Source organism: Coregonus lavaretus (genome assembly GCF_964263955.1).
Source record: "Coregonus lavaretus genome assembly, chromosome: 16".
Classification (NCBI taxonomy): Eukaryota; Metazoa; Chordata; class Actinopteri; order Salmoniformes; family Salmonidae; genus Coregonus; species Coregonus lavaretus.
In genome coordinates, this window is record NC_140003.1 from 13,915,115 (window position 1) to 13,930,750 (window position 15,636).

General features: G+C 44.3%; 1 protein-coding gene across 1 annotated transcript in view; it reads right to left on the reverse strand.

Annotated features, from left to right (window-relative positions):
- Window positions 1-922: 922 nt before the first annotated feature.
- The window catches only part of LOC311143403 (voltage-gated inwardly rectifying potassium channel KCNH7-like), a gene marked incomplete at both ends in the record, with an annotated part of 121,961 nt that continues 107,247 nt past the window's right edge, over window positions 923-15,636 (reverse strand). The window contains 3 exon segments of the mRNA XM_084179230.1: window positions 923-1,598; window positions 1,737-2,118; window positions 13,738-13,925. Of these exon segments, the coding sequence (XP_084035356.1) occupies window positions 923-1,598; window positions 1,737-2,118; window positions 13,738-13,925 (1,246 nt within the window).

The window sequence follows — 15,636 nt, forward strand, 5'->3', positions numbered from 1 at the left end:
AGGCGGACACCCCTCGAAAGGGAGAGGAAACATCAGCTCGTTCTGAGAGAATCGGAGGCCTTGATACGTCAGTTACGTCTGTAACTCTACTATTCCGGCCCTCCGTGAACGCAGCACGGTTTTGAGCTGCACTGACTGAGGTATTAACCTGAGACAGAGCGCCCTCCCCGGATAGTAATTGCGTCATCATGTCATTGTCTGACTGAGACTGCTGCTTGCCATGAGATCCGTCCACTGCAGTACTCAACAGAGTCTGGAAAGTGTGGTCTCTAACTGGTACCACAAGGTGGTGCCACAATACCTCTTTTTTACTGGTCTCATGAGGCTGCTCAACAGCACACTCTAGGTGTGGTGAGCTGCACTCAGAGTAGTGGGCATTGTTACGTTCTGAATTAACCGGGGGCGCCCATACATTGGTTACACCTGTAACTCTAGTATTCCGGCCCTCCGTGAACGTCGCACGGGTCTGAACTGCGCTGGCTGAGGCGTTAGCCTGAAGCAAGGCGTCATTCCCAGTTAGCGGCTGCGTCTTCATGTCATATTTAGACTGAGACAGCTGCCTGCTATGTGAGACCTTTACTACAGAGCTCCTAGGAGTCTGTAGTAAAATATCTTTATTAGGTGAGCTAAGGCTACGCCTTGCTACCTTTTTCTCTTTCCTCTCCTGAGTGTATTCAACTACGCACCCTTGGTGGGTTGAGCTACACTCAGGATGGTGAGAGAAATTCATAGGACGTGAAGTACTCTGCAATGTTTCATGGAAGACAGGCCCTTTTGTGACAATGTCAGTGAGAGCCAGCTCTTTATTCACACAACAACAATAAACATTTCCCTCCATGCCCTGAACAGTAGGGTGGGGGGGAACAGTGGGCTCTGTCGCGTCTTGCGCCGAGCCGTCATCCGTCCTCTCCCCCTCGTCCCGTCATTGACGCCGTCGTTTCTGGCTGACCTTCTGGTGTTGCCAGGACGGTTTTGTGACGACCTCTCTCGCCGACGGAATCGTCGCCACCACCGTTGTCGCTGGAGGGGCCGAGCCCGCTCGCCTGCTGTCGGTGGTAGGCGCCTGTCGCCTGGCCCGTCGCCTCCCTGTAGTTCTACTGGGGGCGTTGGAGGTTGACGGGTTAGTTGAGGCCCTGCTAAACTTGCCTGCCAATGGCAGGTGTTTAGCCAGGTGCTTTCTCTCCTCGTCCAGCTTACCAAAGCGTTCCGTCGCCTCCTTAACGGCGACCCCAAAGAGGCCCTCGCTAGAGACGGGAGCGTTTAGTAGCGAGGCTCTTTCCGTCTCCTTCATGGCTGTCATTGACAGCCAGAGGTGACGTTCCATGACCACCGAGGTGGCCATGGACCGGCCTGCGCATATCGCTGACGCCTGTGTCAAATGAAGAATAGCGCCAGAAATCCTGGACGCCTCTTCAATCTCCTCGCTGGTCAACTCAGACCTACCCGTTGTTAGACGGGATAGGGAGGCCGCGAGGAGGGCAATGTTGTTAGCCGCTGACACAGCCTGGGCTCCCAGCGTAAAAGACTTCTCAGCCAGCTGTGCTGTGAGTCTGTCTTTTTGTGCTGGCAAGGTGGCTTTCTTGGAGGCCGCCCAGGGACTCGAACCCGGCACTAGATACGCTGCCATGGCGCTCTCGAGCCTAGGGATTCCCTTAGCAGCCCACTCACGTCCAGCCACTCTCGTGAATGGGGTGTACACCTTGGCCGGCGAACGCGCCGCCAGGGGTGTATCCCACGAGCCCTCGACATATTTCCCGAGGGAAGGCATAGCAGAAGCCATCGGCTCAGCTGCCTTCCTCGGTCTAGAGTAGGGGCCGCCCTCCATCATGTCGACCTCCACAGGGGGGGGAGCAGGGGGCAGCGCTATCTCTAGTCGGTTGGCGGCTCTCTCAATGAGTTCGGGGAAGTCCGAACGCAGAGAGGCCGCTGCGAAGGACAGGGCTGCTGACGTAACAGAGCCCGTGTCGTCATCGCACAAGGAGCCTTCAGATCTCACACTCCCCATAGGGAAGGGGGTCTTGAAGGTTGGCGCCAGAGGGTCGGATTGTTCCATTGGAACATCCATCTCTGCGTCTCTCTCCTTGTCCTCCCCTGAGTCAGCACTGTCCGTCGACGCCTCTGAAGCAGAGGCGAGAAGAGACAGTACATCCTCTAGGGGGATATCCTCCCTAAAAAACGCCCAACGCTGCTTCCTCTCCTTCATAGGAAGGAGGGCGCAGGAGGCGCAATTAGGGGGATTGCCGGTCCCTTCCTTGGCATGCTGCGGCCCCAAACACACGAAACAAAGGTCGTGGGGGTCCGCAGATGCCATGGAGGAGCATCGGTACTGAGCCCTGAAAAGGGCTTTTGGGGGTGGAACATTTCCTGGCGTGCTCATTTAAAAGACGTCGATGGCTGGCTCATCGACGGCGATTTCTTCCTGAGTCTTCTTACTTCTTGGAATGGAATGGAACGGTATCAAACCGCTCCATATATTCCATTCCAGCCATTACAATGAGTCCATCTGCCTATAGCTCCTCCCACCAGCCTCCTCTGATGCTTCGGCCATTACATTACCAATGTTTCTGTTAGGATAATGTCTTTATTGGACACTATTTTTAATCCCCAAACTGTAATTTTGTGTATTCTATTTATCTGGGCGTACCAATCCATTCATTACGGAAGGCCAGAGAGGTCCAGAGAGGACATATGAATAAAAAATGATTTCCTTGTTATGTCGGGATCACAACTTATTTATCTCATGATCATGGCATAACAAAAGTTGTTTTGTCGAGATCACAAGATATAAATAGGAGTGGACGTATTGATGATCGATTTCAGTCTGGCTGAGGTGGCAGAGCCCACTTAGGGATGGTAAATTACATGCTAACATCATGCTTTCATTTGTGTTTGGAGCTCATTATTAGTTCATAAGTTAGATTGTTAGCAAGCTAAATGTCCCTTAACTTGAGCTAAGAGCTGGTAGGGGAGCTAAGCCTTCGTGGGGCATTTAAGCCCTGAACGATGCCTGGCATGCAACCCAGTCTCCCAGTGTGCCACTCACAAGACCACAGACAATAGCATGCAAGCAAACATAGCTAACTTGGATAGTCTTGTGAGCTAGCTAGCTAGGTAATCTTGTTAGCATAGATAGCTAGCTCACCCCAGAGTGGGTGAGCTCCATTCCTGACAGGTTGATCAGATTCAATTTCAGCCTCAGAGCTTGATCAGATTCAATAGCAGCCTCAGAGGCTGATAAATCAGGATTCTGCCTTGTAGGCTCTTTCATAAATAAAGCTCCTTGCAGGCAGATTAGCAGTCAGTGCATTATATATCTCAAATCAAAATCAAATCAAATGTTATTTGTCACATACACGTGTTTATCAGATGTTATTGCGGGTGTAGCGAAATGCTTGTGCTTCTAGGTCCGACAGTAAAGTAATATCTAACAAGTAATATCTAACAATTTCACAACATATACCCAATACACACAACTCTAGTAAGGAATGGAATTTAAGAATTTATACATATATGGACAAGCAATGACAGAGCGACAGATTATTATATAATAGAATACAGTATATGCATATGAGATGAGTAGTGCAAGATATGTAAACATTATTAAAGTGACTAGTGTTCCATTTCTTAAAGTGGCCAGTGATTTCAATAGGCAGCAGCAGCCTCTAATGTGCTAGTGATGGCTATTTAACAGTCTGATGGCCTTGCGATAGAAGCTGTTTTTCATTCTCTCGGTCCCAGCTTTGATGCACCTGTACTGACCTCGCCTTCTGGATGATAGCGGGGTGAACAGGTAGTGGCTTGGGTGGTTGATGTCCTTGATTATCTTTTTGGCATTCCTGTGACATCGGGTGCTGTAGGTGTCTTGGAGGGCGGGTAGTTTGCCCCCGGTAATGCGTTTGGCATACCGCACCACCCTCTGGAGAGCCCTGCGGTTGCGGGCGGTGCAGTTGCTGTACCAGGCGGTGATACAGCCCGACAGGATGCTCTCAATTGTACATCTGTAAAAGTTTGTGAGGGTTTTAGGTGCCAAGCCACATTTCTTCAGCCTCCTGAGGTTGAAGAGGCTCTGTTGCGCCTTCTTCACAACACTGTCTGCGTGGGTGGACCATTTAAGTTTGTTAGTGATGTGTACGCCAAGGAACTTGAAGCTTTCCACCTTCTCCACGCGGTCCCGTCGATGTGGATAGGGGGGTGCACCCTCTGCTGTTTCCTGAAGTCCACGATCATCTCCTTTGTTTTGTTGACGTTGAGTGAGAGGTTATTTTCCTGGCACCACACTCCCAGAGCCCTCACCTCCTCCCTGTAGGCGGTCTCGTCATTGTTGGTAATCAAGCCTACTACTGTTGTGTCGTCTGCAAACTTGATATACATATATATATATATATATATATATATATATATATATATATATATATATATATATATATATATATATATATATGATCAAGAGTGGATGCGCTCTATTCCTGGCAGGCTGATCAGATTCAATAGCAGCTTCAGAGGCTGATAAATCAGGATGCTGCTTTGTAGGCAGCCTACAAGGCAGCATCCTGTCATTAGCCTCTGAGGCTGCTATTGAATCTGATCAGCCTACCAGGAATAGAGCTCACCCACTCTGGATCATAGGCATCAGCCTTTAAGGCACTGACTGCTTTGTCAGCCTGCAAAGATATTTACTTATGAAACAGCCTACAAGGCAAAATCCTGACTTATTAGCCCCTGAGGCTGCTAGTGAATCTGATCAAACTCTGAGGCTGAAATTGAATCTGATCAGCCAGTCAGGAGCGGAGCTCACCCACTGTACATTTTAATATTATCCACAAAACATGAAGTGTCCCTTATAATTATACACATCAGTTATGCAAGCTAACAACCAGCATAGATAACAAGCTGGCTGGCTGGCTTGCTAGCTAGCTAGCTAGCTAGCTAACAAGACTACCTAGCTAACTAGCTAGCTCACAAGACTAGCCAAGTTAGCTGCATTGTTCCTTGCATGCGATTGGCTATGGTCTTGAGGGGGCAAGCAGCCTGGGAGACAGTGCTGCCTGTCGGGGCATCATTGAGCACATTGCAACACAGGGCTCCTTGATGAGGTGGTTATCGTGCATCTTAACAAATGAATGGATGATGCCTGATACTTTTTAGTATCTCGTGATCTCGACAAAATCTATTTTATTATGTCGTGATCACGAGAATGTTATCTCGACATAAGGAGGGATTTTTTTTATTTAACCTCGACATAATGAGGGATTTTTTTTATTTAATCTCGACATAACGAGGGATTTTTTATTTATTCATATGTCCTCTCTGGATTTCCGTTATTCATCATATCCATTCAGTAAAAACAGCTCTCAATTGTAATTTCCACTCTAGTCAGTAAATTGTTTGTCTTGTGTTAAACGCACACACACCAGTAGAAATCCACTTTTTCGAGCTGAAAGACGATATAGCCAGAGTTTACACATGATGTCGCACGACGATATATGTCAATAAGTCATCATTTTAGTCAAAGTATGATGTATTTGGGCTTGGGTTTGAAGTGACAAAAAACGAACTGCCTGCTTCGTGAAAATTTGTGCCAATTATTTTTAGCCTACTTTCCTTTCAGGCCTGGTACAGTACCACCCACCAGCATGGCATTGTTTATTAATCAGAAACACCTGCAAAATTCGCGAGTTGCGACTGAGCTGAGCAATATAATAGATAATCTTTGGCTACAGCAAAGATGGTGGATAGATGAAGATCGTTCACTCAGGCAGTTTACCACATTAAAAGATGTTCAGTTCCGGTCTACTTAATGGGGTGTGTCTCCCATAGACACCAATGCAATAGCAGCTACTTAGTTCATTGACTTTCATTGAACCAGAAAAAAACAGCGAGTGGGGTGTCTCGCATCCTCCACTTTTCTACCAGCAAATTATCATAATCCATTGGATAATTTGTAGTTTCACTTATTTTTGCGCTAGTGTGTATTAAACAAATACATTAACGTTTTATAAATGGTAAAATTGTGTGTGATATGATTGCATTTTGGAAACCCGTTCCCCCCATCGCCCAAGATTAATGATTTTGATCACGCTCCACTGCTTTGATTGGTGCGGCTAAAAATCACAAGTGTCTATCATATAGTGAAAAGGCACCCATGAAAGAAGAGTCCACAAACTTGTTTATCTATGTAATTTGTGCTGTTGTTACATAAAGTATTGGTGTTTCATGTCCGATGCGTTCAGGGTGTTGCTGTTGTTATATATCATTTGCGGCAAGCATTATGAGCAAAGTCATTGTAGCCTATCATTTCACTTCCACTAGCTGTGAGAACCATGACATCATGAGCCTACCAAATGTTGCACAGTGTCCATTACAATGTAGAAAAACGTGTCTCTAGTCCAAACCATTCAATAGTTAGGCTATCCATATTACCGGAGCTTCATCTTATTCTTTCTATTTCTATGGCTGATTCGCGCAGCCGCAATTTCTAGAAGATGCCAAAACTTTGGAGATAACAATAGATAGCAAAGTGTTAAGTTGCGTCAATTCAAATCTTGTATAGGAACAAAAAGAGGTCAATACACGTCTTCTAAAATAGACTAGTATTTTAATTAATGCAAACACTTGAATGGTAAATTTGATGTTCGTATATACGGGCTCACTGAAACACCACGCAGGGCAGACAGAGAACTGAGCTATTATTATAAGTTCTTCTTTAAATACTCTGACAGAGATAGTTCCCGCTCCCTGCTGGGCCTGTCAGAATAGAGGCTGGGTGTGGTTTAAACTTACCCAACCTATCGTTGGCGCTCAGGCTGGTCCCAGCCCCTTGGTGCTTCACTGTTGCCAGGTGTTAGTTGTTTCTGTTGCAGTACACATGTCCTTGAGCGGTTTAACAAAGAGGCAGTGTTTGTGTGTATCACAAGTCTATCTCAGCCTACCCCCTTACGGTTCCTCACATTAATCACAGCTTGTTATGTTAAACAATCTATATCAGTACAGCACAAACCTATTATGTTTAATCATTAATGTATTCTTTCTAAGCTAGGCATCACATCTAGTTGTAAGAGAATAGATCCCAACAAAAGTCAAAGATACTGGTTTCCCCTATCCATCTGTGGCGAAGTTTTCCCTACATGCTTATGGCAAATCCAGCACCAGAACCAGCCATAGCCTAGCTGACTAATCGTTTGAATAAGGTGTAGCAACAACAGATAACATTAGTTAGATAAATAAGATTAGCATACTAGCTAGCTACATTGACAGCTTCTTCTTCTTTGGTATTATGGCGGTTCGCAAACAAATATTATAGGTGCATCTCGCCACCTACTGTATTGGTTGTGTATCAGACTACTATTCTGTAATATAAATTCATTACACTTTGTGAAAAAAATTCTCTGACAACTAACCCTACACGCACTATTCCACTACTTTGGCCCTATCTGATCCTACACCAGGCCCGCAGCCTGGGAGGACGGGGCACTATTTTTCAAAACACCTAACTCTTCTGCAGTAAAATCTCGTACACCCAAGTACTTCTCTGCAGCTGACACCACAACATCTATCCTCTCTGATTTACATTCCAGCGGTACAGTTGACAACCATGGCCATGAACGCCAAAAACCAACCTTACTGAAGCACGTTATTCCTATAACTCTATTGACCTCGGCCTACTCACAGGGATGCTCTTAGGGTCCCTCACCATGGACCCATCTTCCTCTACTACTCTCTTCCCTGCCTCAGCATAGGACACCTTCTGCACTACTCTGATCCTGGCAACCTCAACCTGCCTTTCTCTCACTGGACACCTCTGATCTCCAGCACCATGGGTATCGCTACAGTTTACACACAACTTTTTCCACCTATACTACACATTCCTTTGTCTCATGTCCTCCTGCACACTTCTCACATCTAGGAATTTCCCTCCTACACACTGTTGCCACATGACCATAAGCATGACACCTAAAACACTAATGGGTTCGGGACAAATGCTCTCACGGGATAACTGACACATCTTAACATGACTTTATCTGGTAAAAACGCTGCATCAAAACTCAGTAGCACAGACAGTGTCTTCTCTCTTTCACCACGCTCTCCACCGGGTCTGCATCGCACCAAACAGTGGTCATCATAGACACCGGAAATCTCCAACTTCTGTTGGCCCTCCTCAACACTTAACGCCACTCCAGTTATCACTCCTTTCAACAGCTCCCTGCTCCGGAGAGGAAAGCAAGTCACAGTTCTTGTCCCCTGTCACATGGTGGGAGCGCACGCTCCCTCTGGATGTCAGAAACGCAAAAAATCTACACGATTCCACTTCGAGTCACTTTCACCGACCCAACATTCCCCAACCTCTTCTCCACCCAACGTGACACCACATATGATCGGTCAGAAGGCCAGGATCCATTCTTTCTGAAAATCCCACTCCCACTGGGCAAAAAACATCTTTATCACCATCGGGACGAGGCTCAAACTCAGCGGTCTTCACCGCACCTGCCACCGCAGTTCATTCATCCTTACTCTCATCATGTTACATTTCCTTCTGCAGCACTCCATATTTACGCTTAATATGTTCCACTTTCTTCCTTTTTTTCCTGCCCGCCTAGGACACTGACAGCAACATCCGAGATGTCCGGGAACGATTGCAAAACAGAGCTAACAGACCAGGCTGAAGTTTAAATAGTTGAACATGTTATTACTCCAACCTCAAACTGAAACATTTTCATTTTCGGCAAAAACAACTTTATATTGAAGGAGTGCCTTTGATTTGACGGCCTACACATGAGCAGTTTGGCGGAAGATGACCGTTAGACCCGATTACGTGTTCTACGCATAAGCTTAGCCATGACATCGCCATGACATCACCTACAAGTGTGATCGGGATTTCTACTGGAGAAGCAGTTTTAGCCCATAGTCATACTGTACTGTCTTTGGTTGTTATTTTTCTTACTCTATGTGGAAATCACCCGCAATGTTCCCACCCCCAATTCATGAATATGTATTAGCAGCCTGCATCATTCTTTGGAGGTGGAACAAAAGGACAATTTCTGCTATAGGACAGGAATTACTTCAAAATAGGGGTGGCATTGTCCTCTGGTGGGGGCCTTTAACTGTGCAGGGCTGGTGTTGGCCATTTTAAGTTAATTGGCCACACACCTGTTCTTGATTGTTTGAACTCCTTGAGCTTGCATTTTGTTTGAAGAGGAAGGTTTTTAGCATTTTAAACGTGTATTTATTTTTGTTACCTGTCTGTTCTTAAATGTAGACTCAGCGATATGACACAGGTACACAAAGTAAACAGCATAGTGGGTCAATTTCCGCAACAACTAAGGGCATAGAGGTGCAAGGCTGAATTCCACCAGCGTGAAGCGAACACATGTATGCATACGCAGAGATACTGTGTGGGAGCGAAGTCTTACTCATCGCAATATCTGTGGTGCTGCTCGTAGCAACGTAATTTTGCTGAGTCTACTTTTAAAATAACAGAAACGTTTGATATCTCGGTCCTTTTGATTTGCACAGTGACTCCAATGCCATTGCATTACATTGGGTCATTTCACATAGCTATACTGCCTGAGGCAAATGCCCCGACGCTGGCCAAATGCTCTGTCAAAGTGCAAATACGACTCACACGCGATACAATTTTGGAAATATTTGGAACTTAACATTCACATAAGCAATAAATAATTGTTCTAATTTGAAAGATACACTTACTGTACCCAGTTTAGCAAAGTTGCACCCGGCTGTATTTAAAAAAAAAAACACGAAAATGTCGAATGGGATTGTGCAAGGTGAGAGGATGTATTATGCCTACCTCGGCTGGAGGCGGTGTCTGAAATCAGCCGGGTGCAACATTGCTAAACTGCGCACAGTAAGTGTATCTTTTGTATTTGAAAGATAATTTCTCGCTGGTATGAAAGTTATGTTCCAAATGTTTCCATAACCGTATTGCAAGTGAGGATTATTGTTAACGTTAAAACAGAGCGTCGGGATTGTAGTTTACATGGAGCCAGCTGTTATCCATATGTTCAGCTGGGCACCCAAAAGGGGGACAGCTGTGGGCCCCCTTGGGTTCTCTAGAACTAGGCTAGCTTCAGTCTCCATTGATTGTATTGAAACATCTGTCCTGTCCAATAAATAGTTCCCTGGCTTTTATGTTGCAGGCCTTTTGGTCGTTGTTTTGCCAAATAAGGCCTACCTGTGAGTTCCTAGAAAAATACATTGCAATATGTTCTGAATTCCTGTTCATTAGCTGTACAGGACGGTTGATGTGCATTGATGATGACAATCCATGAAAAATATATATATATAAAAGACTTGGTACACTTTAAATTGTATTCAATATACTTTTTATTCCATAAAATAGACAAGGTAATTAACTAAATCAATTGTATTCTATACATTTTATCTGTAATCCCTTTAGAGCAGAAACATTCCAATGATATTTAGTGGAGTGTAAAAAGTGCCAAATGTTGAAAATGCAACAAATACATAAGTGAAAATCTAGACCAGTAAATTAATGTTTCCCTATCCCTTTAGTTTGTGTGAATCCGGCCAATTTACGCAAAAGCTTACTAAGGCCTTTACCACGTATTTACTTGCCATACAATACAATAGCTAGGCTACTCGCTTCAGGGAATGTTCATAAAGGTGACAGCTGACAGAATCCATGTAAATTAGTTGGATTCATGTGACCATATGTGTACTGCCTGTTGCTCGGGTATGTGTCTTTACTTGGGAATGGACTTCTGTGACACACTCATTCTATCATTATAATACAGTAATCATGGATCCAAAATCCTTCCACTGCTTGAACGTTTGAGTTCTTTGGACATGCACGTTATACTGTCTCGTCTTCATGACTTTAAATTGAAGATAAAGCAAGGGCATTTGTAATGCATTGATAATGTAATGGATTCTAAATGCATGCATGAGACAAAATAATTGCACTGCTGAGTATTCAAGCAGCCTTTAGTGCAAAACAGTTCCCCACGAAAAGATATGGTAGACAAATCTTTGTAGAAAAAAGGTCAGCCATTTGGAAGTTCTTCAAAAGTAGCCTAAATGTTTGTTTTCATTTTGTGGTCCTCTGTAGCTCAGCTGGTAGAGCACGGCGCTCGTAACGCCAGGGTAGTGGGTTCGATCCCCGGGACCACCCATACACAAAAATGTATGCACGCAAGACTGTAAGTCGCTTTGGATAAAAGCGTCTGCTAAATGGCATATTATTATTATTATTTTATTGCTCCCATAGCTTCAAGAAAAACATATGCTACCTAACACTAACATTTCAATTGCACCCCATCCTTTAATAATACAGTATATTCCTTAATAAATATAAATACATATTTTTTTTTACATCTCTTTCCTATAAGATGTTATATTAATGTGCAGATATAAGATGTTATATCAATGTCTATGATAACAGAATACATTGGGAAACAATGTGATTTTGTTGATGAGAATGAGCAGTATTTAGGCTACATGAAGATATTGATTTGATATTTGGATTTAGTTATAGGCACAATACCCCATCTATATCTCGTGTGCCTATTGATTATATTCCATGTGTTACATAACATGTACAGTGCCTTGCATAAGTATTCACCCCCCTTGGACTTTTCCACATTTTGTTGAATTTGAAAATTGAATTTAATTGGGATTTTTACCATATGATGTACACAACATAACACTTTGAAGGTCCAAAATGTTTTTTTGTGACACAAAAATTTATAATAATAAAAAAAAGACATTTGTTGGTTGCACAAGTATTCACCCCCCTGAGTCAATACTTGGTAGAAGCACTATTGGCAGCAATTACAGCTGCAGTCTCTTGGGGTAAGTCTTTACGAGCTTTGCACATCTGGATCTTGCAATTTCTTCCCATTCTTCTTGGAAAAATTGCTCAAGATCTGTCAAGTTGGATGGGGACTGTTGTTGAACAGCAATTTTCAAGTCTTGCCACAGATTCTTAATCGGATTGAGGTCTGGGCTTTGCCTGGGCCATTCTAAGATATTCAGGTAGTTTTTTGAAACCACTCCAGTGTAGCTTTGGCTGTGTGTTTAGGGTCATTGTCCTGCTGGAAGGTGAACCTCTGCCCCAGTCCCAGGTCTTTTGCAGACTGAAACAGGTTTTCCTAAAATTTTCTAGAATTTCCCTTTATTTGGCTCCATCCATCTTGCCTTCAATCCTGACCAGTTTCCCAGTCCCTGACAATGAAAAGCATCCCCATAACATGATGCTGCCACCACTATGCTTCACCGTGGGGGCAATGAGCAGTGTTGGCTTTACGCCACACATTAGGCCAAAAAGTTTAAGAACCTTTTTCAACATGTTTGCTGTGTCTACCAAACGGGATTTGATATGGGTTTTTTTCAGCAATGCCTTTCTTCTCGCCACTCTTCCATGAAGCCCAGCTTTGTGAAGCATCCCGGTGATAGCTGTCCCATGGACGGTTTCTCCCATCTCAGCTGTGGATCTCTCCAGCTCCTTCAGCGTTACCATTGGCCTCTTGGTTGCTTCTCTGACTAATGCCCTCCTTACCCGGTCACTGAGTTTTGGTGGACGGCCTTCATTATTGCGGTTGTGCCATATTCTTTTCCTTTTTTATAATGAATTTAACAGCGCTCAAAGTTTGGGTTATTTTTTTATAACACCAGAGCTTATTTAGGGGTGTCACAGCAAAGGGGGTGAATACTTATGCAATCACGACTTTTCCGTTTTATTTCCCACTTCGACATTATGGACTATTTTGTGTAGATCATTGACCCCCAAAAATCTATTCCAGGTTGTAACACAATAAAATGTGGAAAAGTCTAAAGGGGGGGGGGGTTGGGTGAATACTTATGCAAGGCACTGTAATACTATGTATGCATAATAATTTAGTAAAACTAATCTCAAACAAAAATGTCAGAAGTATATGGACAATGCCGTTATCATACAGCATATTGTATGCTACTTTCAAATAAGCAGTGCAAAATTGTTTAACATACCAAGGTGAAAACAAATGTACTGCCTTGTGAACATGCCAACATCACACTTGGTTGTCAGAGGTATGCCTCAAAGCTACCATGCAACAATAACACTCCCAGTCATGCACATTAGCCTATCTACCTAGACAAGCATATATGGTGTCTGTGTTGCTGGCAGTGTAACATCAAGGGTGTCCATGTACATAATTAATAATGCACATCATTTCAGGAGGACAACTACAAGATACGTCAAATATTGCAATGCAATAAATAGTCAATGAAACCCTGAGTCACACTTCAGAGAGAGAAGACAGGCAAACAGAAAGGAGAGATCTAGCTCTATGGCCTTGGAGGTCCTGGGTCTGAGACTGGTCCATGGAGCCCTGTGTTGGGAGAGGATGTGTCCTCAATAGGAAGAAAGAGATTTGGAATGCTGATATCCTGTGTTGGGTTTGTTGTGTGTGTGTCTTTGTACAAGCAGTACTGTAATGCTGTCCTCTCTGGGTGAATCATTAATATAAGCCAAGCCTGACACTGAGTCTTTGAATTCCTGATGCCTCCTCTCCAAGTTAAGTTCAGGACTCTGATCATGTAAAATAAATAACAGCAAACACACACACATTTCAACATAAGAGTGTGCTTCCGCCATTAGAAAGTATCTCAGAACTCTTGGAGTCAGTCATCACTTTTCAAATATGATCTCCATTCCATTTTTTAAAAGTCTTGGTCCTTGATTTCCATTGTCTGTTTGTTCTGTGGAAATCAACAGTTCAGTACGAACTTGTGATGATGAATGGCTGAAGCAATGGCTGCTGGTCAAAGCAGCGATTGGCTGAACCCTAACAGCAGGCCTTTGATAGTCTGGACTGGCAGTCACAGTGCTATAGGCAGGAGGTCCCAGGGTAGACTGCCTCTGCAGGAGCTGCAGGATGGTCTGAATATCTGATGTCATCTGGGACTCCAACCTGCAAACACAGATGGAAGGCAGAAAATGAACTTCTACTCTTGGGTACAGGGATAAGGGACTAGAGGCTAAGGAAAGATAAGTTCAACACAAATCAACAACTATACTGTCTCTAGGCTATCATTGTTTTGTTTTGATTGTACAGTCATTGTATGTGTCCAATTCTAGCACTAGGGGGAGCTTGTGATCTATGTGTACATTACAGTATCATCATGGTTGCCAATTAAATCAAAAGGCTTGGGAACATGTTTTATCAACTCTAATAGTACTACTGATTCTCTCTCTAGGAGTCATAATGAATATTCAGTAAGGGTGGGGTAACAATGTCTGTGGAGGAGATGTCTAGCTACCTCACACTCACACATTACCGGTAATAATAATGAATGGATATCCTCCTGCTGCTAAATATAGAGCATTATCTGTGGTGATGCTGATTAATCAATTTAATTGCCCTTCCTTAGCAGCCATCCGCCAATCAGAAATGGTGCCATTATGCACATGCTTAGTATAATGCCTCTAATGCCTTCGTAATTTGTTCAGCAATTCGTGACTCTTGACACATACAGGAAATACAAAGAAACAGGATGGATTTTCAGCAATGCAAATGAAAGACAACCTTGTTAAGTTTAGTGGAACCTGAGGATACCATGTCATGTTGGCAATTCTTTTTGCACTGCACTCCCCTTCTCTGACCGATGGTCATTAGGCTAGCACTGAAATAAAGCCTTAATGGCAGAGACATGCAGCAAAAACCACAAAAACGGTAGCTGCTAACAGTTGGGTAAAACCCAGGGTCAGAGAGAGTGCACTGGATAATGTGTCTTTTGGAGATGCATCGACGACGTTGTCCCCACAGTGACCTTACGTACATATCCCAACCAGAAGCCATGGATTACAGGCAACATCCGCACTGAGCTAAAGGCTAGAGCTGCTGCTTTCAAGGAGTGGGACACTAATCTGGACGCTTATACGAAATCCTGCTACGCCATACGACGAACCATCAAACAGGCAAAGCGTCAAAACAGGACTAAGATCGAATCCTACTACTCCGGCTCTGACGCTTGTTGGATGTGGCAGGGCTTGCAACAATCACGGATTACAAAGGGAAACCCAGCCGCGAGCTGCCCAGTGACGCAAGCCTACCAGATGAGCTAAATGCCTTCAATGCTCGCTTCGAGGCAAGCAACACTGAACCCTGAATGAGAGCACTAGCTGTTCCGGATGACTTTGGGATCACGCTCTCCGTAGCCGATGTGAGTAAGACCTTTAAACAGGTTAACATTCACAAGGCCGCATGGATCACCAAGATGAGTACTCAGAGTGGTGCAGTGGTCTAAGGCACTGCATCGCAGTGCTAGCTGTGCCACTAGAGATCCTGGTTCGAGTCCAGGCTCTGTCGCAGCCGGCCGAGACCGGGAGACCCATGGGCGGCGCACAATTGGTCCAGCGTTGTCCAAGGTAGGGGAGGGTTTGGCCGGCAGGGATGTGGGTTAGTTTCCCATGGGGGGCCAGTATGAAAACCCCCCCAAAACAAACAAAAAAACATGTATGCATTCACTAACTGTAAGTCGCTCTGGATAAGAGCGTCTGCTAAATGACTAAAATGTAAATGTAATCAGCTGACAAGTGTTTTCACTGACATTTTCAACCTCTCCTTGACCCATTCTGTAATACCTACATGTTTCAAGCACAACACCATAGTCCCTGTGCCC